Raw genomic sequence first — 7,026 nt, 5'->3', positions numbered from 1 at the left:
CCCTGAGTTTAGACACGGATGGCCGAACAAAAAGCAGCCACCTGGCTCCTAGCACAGAGCAGCGCTCCGGTTCCTGGGATCCTGCACAGCAGCTAGGAGAGCTTACAGCACGGATCACGCAGAAGCAAGCAATCACTAGTTCTTAAAATCACACACAGGCTGCCTGCAAAGAACAGTATCGATAGAGGTCTCCCGCCGCCCCCTGTAAATGGCTGGGAGGCTCGGGCCCCAGCCCAACAGCTGCGATTATCAATCCCCCTGTGCTCGTCCCCCCCGACCATGTGATGGTCCTGCCCGCTGCGATCAGCTGCCGGAGCCTGGCGCTGCGTCACTCCGTGCCGGGAGAGGGGCTCGGGGCTGCTCTGCCTGCCGGGGCCGGTGTCCGCAGCATGGAGAAAGTGAGTGCCGCCTGCGAGCTGGGCTGCTGTGCTAAGCAGGACTGGGATTTCGCCTGGGCTGCCTGTGGGGTTTAGAGTGGTGCTAGAGATGGGCGGAGAGGAGGAAATGAAAGGCTGATGTCTGGCTTTGGGAGGAATAGTTAGGGTTGACCAGCCGTACTTCTCTTCTCTAGCATGTTATCTAAGTGGGGAAGCTGAGGAATGTTTATATTCTCAAGTGCTCTAAAGGTTTGGGTCCATTTGCAATTCTACAGTTTCCAGGCTCTTTATACTTTTTCTCCTTAATCTGTGTATTTTTCTTCTGGAAAAATGCCTTTTGGGTGCAGGAGTGGGTTAACTCTTAATGCAACAGGAGAGGAAAGCAGGCTGGCAATGTACTCTAACCCGCCCCTGCTCCCGCAGCTTTCCTTTCCTCGAAAGACCCCCCGGGCGCCCCGGCTGCATTCCAGAGCCAGGAGGCAGAGTTGGTGCCGTGGGGATAAGCAGTGCAGTGACTCGAGGAACCCTGAGCTCGGCAGGTTGTGTGTGGGCAGAGCAGGGAGGAGGCATGAGGGCAAGGGTGGCGTCAGGGGGCTGGAGGGCAGCGCCCAAGCAAGCTAATTTGCAGTTTGCCTCCCTACCTGACCCGGCACACGGTTAAGTAGCTCAGTACTGGGCTGGTGTGACCAGGCTTTGGTAACAGAGGGGACTACCGGGGTGGCTGCTGTGAGAAGCTGCCAGAGCCTCCCCCGTGTCGGGCAGAGCCAAGGCCAGTGAGCTCCAGGACAGACACGGCGCTGGCCAAGGCCGAGCCCATCAGGGACGGCAGGAGTGGCTCTGTGATAACACCCTGCGGCCTGTGGTGAAGGCCGTGGGGAGGCAGCTGCCCCTCTGCAGCCCATGGATGTCAACAGGCAAGCAGAAATCCACTTGCAGCCCAGGGAGCACTCTGTGCTGCAGCAGGGGGATGGCCGAGGAAGGCTGTGACCCCGTGGAAAGGGACCCATGTTGGAGCAGCTGGTGAAGAGCTGTAGCTCACAGGGAGGACTCTCACTGGAGGGGAGCACTGTGGGAGGGACCCACACTGAGCAGGGGAAGACTCCTCTCCTCCAGCAGTGGCAAAAACACCCTCCCCCTTGCCTGCCTCCCTGTGCCACTGACGGGGAAGAGGTAGAGCCCGGGAAGGAGTGGCAGGAAGGCATTTTTAAGGCCTGTTTTACTTCTCATTATACTGCTCTGTAAAATTATTTTCCCCAAGTTGACTTTGTTTTGCCTATGACAGTAATCAGTGAGTGACCTCTCCCTCCCTGTCTCTGTTTCAACTCATGGGCTTTTTGTAGTATTTTCTCCCCCATGCAGTTGTGACAGTGGCTCTGGTGGGTACCTGGCATCCAGCCAGGGCCAACCCACCCCACCTCCTTGTCACCTTATGCTGCTTAGGGGAGCGGGAGACCCCTGTGGCTGCTGGGACAGGCAGGGGCCTGACTCAGCTCTTCCTCTAGCACAAAACTCATCTTTGGGTGTGCCAGAGCTGCTGTGTGCCTTGGCCCAAGCAGGATTGGAAGCCTTGCCTTGGGATAGACTAACTCCTGTGGTTTGGCCCTGCAGGGACTGGTTGTTACTCAGCTGGATGTTGAGTCTGGTGAGTGCATCAAGGTCAAAGGGAAGATCCAGTCTGATGCCAAAGGGTGAGTGAGGTGGTGAATGGATTGATGGGGGAAGCCAGAGCTCCTGCTGTGTTCAGCTTGTCAGCACTGGCAGCTGGAGCTGCTGCACTGGCAACCCTCTGCACTAGCTCTGTTTGCCCAGGTTTGCTGTGAACGTGGGGAAGGACAGCAACACCCTCATGCTGCATTTCAACCCTCGCTTTGACTGCCACGGGGATGTCAACACCATCGTGTGCAATTCCAAGGAGGATGGCGTGTGGGGGGAGGAGGACAGGAAGGCTGACTTCCCCTTCCAGCATGGTGACAAGATTGAGGTGAGGCCCCAGGGGTGTGCACTGGGCCCAGGCACTGAATGGCCAAGGGCACAGCTTTTTAATGCTGCCCTGTGCCTGTGTGGCGCAGAAGGAGCAAGCATGGAAAGGGGAATGAGCCCCAGGGGAAGAGCCAAGGAAGTGTCTAGAGCTGCACTGCCCAAGTCAATTCCCAGCTGCTCAGTGCCCCACTCTGGGCTAAGCTGTGCCCCTCAGAGCAGCAACAGCACTGAGGTCAGACTCAGACTGGGTCTGTCTCATCCCACGGCTGCAGAAGCTTCCTCCCTCCTATGCCTCTGCTGGCAGGGAGGGGGCTGAGCTGCTGAGCATGGCCTTGGCAGCAGCACCACCTTGCCTGTCCTGTGCCCAGACGGGAGGTAGTGGGAGTGAGCAAAGCCTGGGAGCTGTGTCAGCTTCATTCCTTCCTCCGTTCCTTCCTTCTCTCTCATGGCTCTCTACAGATATGCATCTCCTTCGATGAAACTGAGGCCACGGTGAAGCTGCCCGAGGCAGAGTTCAAGTTCCCAAATCGGCTGGGCATGGAGAAAATTGAATACCTGGCTGTGGAGGGTGACTTCAAAGTCAAAGCCATTAAGTTCAGCTAACAGCTATAGCTTGGTTTGTTTTGTTTTCTGCCCCCCGTGTAGTGAAATAAACCAAAACTTGCAATGGCTGCTTCCTCTGCTCTTTCCTGCTCTAATCTGCTTGCTCCCGTGTGTGCTGCAGGGGGGTGGGCAGGGAGGGGATGTGTATCCAGCCATTTTCCTCCTTATACTGCAGCCTTGCAGCTGGTACTGAGCTAAACACGAGCCTGGCAAAGCCTGACTGAGCGAAGCTGCCTTAGCAGGAGTTGCTTCATTCACCCTGCTGGCTCCACTGTGTGGTCCCTCTCTGGTTCCTCAAGTGTAGGATTAGTCCCAGCCAGGAACAAGTGAGTGTTGGCTGTTCACAGTGCCATCCTTGACCACGAGTGCTGCTCCCTGCTGGGGACGGGGAACTGACAGGGAACTCGGGGCATGGCTTGTGCTCTTGCCAAGAGCTTTGCTTTCCCAGAACGTGCTCAGCAGTTGTGTGCATTGCAGGCTGGCACTGGTGTACCTGAGAAGCAGTGAACAGTAAGAAAGCTGGGAACAAGATGTGGAATGAAAGGTGAAGCCTGTCAGGAAGCTTAGGACTGACTTGAGGGAATCCAGGCTGTCCCTGGTGCTCATGACTTGAGGTGTGGACACTGCCAGAGACAGAGGATCAGGCACAGTCAGGGGCTGAGCAATACGTCAAGTATGGGTGACAAACTCTGTGGCAGCCTGGGGGTCAGTGTCTGGAACATTTCCCTGCTACAGGGCTGTATCCAACAGAGTTACCAGGGGCATTTAATCCTGAGTGCACTGAACACAACTAACTGCAGTTAGGCAGACAAAGAAGGAAAAAAGCTTGGTAGAGAGTCTCTTCTGCTTAGAACCTCTGTACTCATGCAATGCCTTGGAATGTGTTTGCTGCTGCTCTTTCCCTACAGCCTGCTGAGCCAAGTCAGGGCTGGAGCTAGGACTGCTGTGGCATTGGAGGACCCATGGAAAGTAAGGAAGTGCTGCATGCTGTGTGGAACGGGGAGCCTGGGCAGGTTGGCTTGGTGGCTGTGTGACTGTGCTGACAGTGGGGCTCAGCCAGCAACAGCCTGTGCAGGTGAGGCTGCCTTAGCCAAAGGCTGCTCCGGTGCTGGAATGTGATCCCTGCTGGCTAATCTAGGCACAGCTGCTCCTCCAACAGCTGAGCCAGCCCGGGTAGGGCCATAGCCCTCTGTGGAGCATTTGAGCCACCCAGGCTCTTTGTGGGAAGGCTGACAGGCTGCCTTCATGCCAGCAGCACTGTCCCCCCTGCACTGCAGCAGCTGCTTGGAGCTGGGCACCCCCAGGGGAGAGGCCACAGATAATGGAGGGATTCATTCCTGCCCTGCATCTACTGCATAATTTATGGCACAGGAAGCTACGTGTTTAGAGGCTTGGGTGTGTTTGTTAGGGAAGGCTGAAGACAAGTCCTGCTGGTGCTTTGCCTTGTCAGGTAAGGCTGGGGATTTGTGTGTTTTGCAGGGTATTTGGGGTGGGGAGTTGGGGAAGAGAGAGCACTTTTTGCCCTGCTTCTCCCTCTGTCGCGTAACCTGGCTGAAGGTAAGTCCAATCAGGTGTGTGATACTGAAAAGGTACTACAGCCCTGATGTAGCAGTGGCACAGGAGACCTTAGATCTCTGTGAGTGTCTCTGTTCCTGGCTGCCCTGGTCAGGTGAGGTCTGTGTGCCTCAGAACTGACAAGAATAAAGCTAGTCCCATTTTTTTTCCTTAAGCTGGCAGCCTTGATTGCCAGGTAAGTTAGCCACAAGTGTTCCTGATTGCTGTGCTCAGGGCACAAACAGCGCCTTCCTGGGGCCACCCCCCCTCCTGGACTCCCCACAAGAATTAATTAGCTTTATCCTGCTTTTGAGTGCTGGCAGTTACCACTCAGGAGACCATAAAACAGGAGAAAGGGGAGGAAGGAAGCATCCCTTTGCCAGCATTTCCTGCTGCTTTGAGTCTTTGCTCCCATGCCCAGGAGCTATAAATAATTCTGCTCCTTTAAGGGACACCAGTAAATGCAGAGTGCCCTGGCTGGTTCCTGGAGTGGTGACCAGGTTTTGTCTCCTGCTAGAGCCATCGGGAAAGCCAGAACTCCGTGGCCTGCTGCAGAGGAGAGGGTCACAGTGAATGGGAAAGTGATGCTTGTCCCTGCCAAGTGTGCTCTCCTGAACCACAGGGAACTCATGTCAAGATTTCTTCGAGAACCCTGAGCCCTGCTTGCTCTGGGGAGGAGCAGAAAGCACCACAACATGACCAAAAGGTGCAGATTTTCTTTCTTTGCCGAGTTTAAATCCTGCACAGTGGGCACTCACCATTTTATTTCTTTACAGCGTCGTGGCCAGGGAAAATGGGACCTCAAAACCCTCTACAAAACAGCTGTGAGGCTGTCTTATAACATGGACACTCAGTTGGGTGTGAGAAGAATTTTTTTCAGGGGAACAGGCTGCCCGGGGAAGTGGTGGAGTCACCATGCCTGCAGGTACTTAGGAAAGGTGGAGATGTGGCACTTGGGGCAGAGTGGTGGATTTAGTGGTGCTAGGTTCACAGCTACACTTGACTTTAAGGGTCTTTTCTAACCTAAATAATTTTATCAACACAGATTAAGTGAGAGGTGCTTTCACCTCACACCTTGGAAGATGAGAACAAATAACCAGTTCTAAAAGGTGAGTTTGGAAGCAATAGATTGGACAGGAATTAAAATCTCATGCACAGCTTAGAAGAGCAGTGAGGGCTAAGACAGACCAGCAGCTTTGTCTTCTCAGAAAATAACCTCTCCCTGAGCAGTTCACATTAACTTCACTCGACAGAAATAGGCCATCCAAGTGACTGTGGCTGCATGAGCCTGCATGTGGCACTGACTGTCACAGCCTCAAAAGACAGTCTGAGGACACTGGGCACCCAGGAGCTGGGTGCTAGGAAGTTGAGGGGCAGCCCTCGGTGAGGCACGAGAAGCCAGCAGGGTCGCTTCCCGTGGAATTTACAACCAAAACATCACCTGACAATTTCTTCTGAACAATACACATAGGGAATGAACCAACAACCCGTGTACAAAATGAGGAGGCTAACACCAGCTGGCTCTTGTTCTTCCTCCCTTGTGCCCTCACCTCCCACTCCCTCAGCCCCAGTTCCAACATGTACAAACCAAAGGGCACTTCAGGACTCACTTCAGAAAGTCAGCCCCAAACCTTGTGCTGTGTTACCTTACAACTGTTCTGGGGCAGCACACAGGAAACCATAACCACACCATTCCCCTTTCCCAGCGTGCAATGGAGGTCTGGGCATGTGCCTGGATGTTGCTGGGGTTGGATATCCTTGGGGTCAGATGGGTACAGACCCTGTACTGTCCTGTCCAGGCTGTGGGCAGGAGCTGAGACCCCCATGGTGTGGGTACCCTGCAATCCCCACAGGCCAACACGTTCCCTCCCTTCAGAAACCAAACAGCTGACGCTCCTGCTTTCCAACAAACAGGGATTTTTTTCCTCTTAAACCTCCAATGCAGCTGCATGCTGCCAATCTGCCCCATGAAGAGTAAAAAAAGCATAAAGAATAGAGCTTTACTCACCTTTTCTCAGCAGGCTTCAGGCTGAGATGTCCATTGTCTGGCACTCCCTCGGACTGGACTCCTGTCCGGCCGGCCCAGCTGTCCCTCGTTAGCCCTGATTGCCACACAGATGTTGGCAATAAAAACACAGCAGGAAGGACAGGCAGCAAGCCCTGCTCTCATTTTTGGAAGTTACTTGAGATTTTTGGAGGTTTTTGGAGGTGAGGTTGGTGAGGCCTGGGCATCCAGAGCCCCTCACAGACAGGGCGCCCTCCCCTCAGAAGCCCCCTAAGATGGCGGCCGGGGTCCCTGAGGGAAAAAGAGTTCCTGCCGAAAAATTTGGCAGGAAGAGCCACGAGCAGCTTCTGCTCAGGGCCCCCTTTCTCTCCCTAAACTTCTTCCGCTCATGGCTGCTCATATTCCAATTTCATCCTTTCTAAGCTGGTGGTTTGTGTGTATTTTTTTTTTTTTATTATTTTTGTTGTTGTTGTTTAATCAAAGTTTTATTTTACCTCAGTAAAAGCA

General features: G+C 54.1%; 1 protein-coding gene across 1 annotated transcript; it reads left to right on the top strand.

Annotated features, from left to right (window-relative positions):
* Positions 1-264: 264 nt before the first annotated feature.
* LOC136555864 (16 kDa beta-galactoside-binding lectin) lies at positions 265-3,028 on the top strand. The gene is made up of 4 exons (XM_066548897.1): positions 265-398; positions 1,986-2,065; positions 2,187-2,358; positions 2,817-3,028. The coding sequence occupies exons 1-4, from the start codon at positions 285-287 to the stop codon at positions 2,958-2,960; spliced, it is 510 nt and encodes a 169-aa protein (XP_066404994.1). The 5' UTR covers positions 265-284; the 3' UTR covers positions 2,961-3,028.
* Positions 3,029-7,026: the final 3,998 nt, after the last annotated feature.

This window comes from Molothrus aeneus, chromosome 4 (genome assembly GCF_037042795.1).
Source record: "Molothrus aeneus isolate 106 chromosome 4, BPBGC_Maene_1.0, whole genome shotgun sequence".
Lineage (NCBI taxonomy): Eukaryota > Metazoa > Chordata > Aves > Passeriformes > Icteridae > Molothrus > Molothrus aeneus.
Note: the sequence above shows the minus strand (reverse complement) of the source record. Positions and strands in the feature narration are given on the sequence as shown.

Bases quoted from the DNA above. Each gene is read 5' to 3' on its own strand.
- LOC136555864 (XM_066548897.1), top strand. From the start codon at position 285: ATGGTCCTGCCCGCTGCGATCAGCTGCCGGAGCCTGGCGCTGCGTCAC. The intron at 2,066-2,186 runs GTGAGTGAGGTG...CTGTTTGCCCAG, and splicing joins ATCCAGTCTGATGCCAAAGG to GTTTGCTGTGAACGTGGGGA. The intron at 2,359-2,816 runs GTGAGGCCCCAG...GGCTCTCTACAG, and splicing joins AGCATGGTGACAAGATTGAG to ATATGCATCTCCTTCGATGA.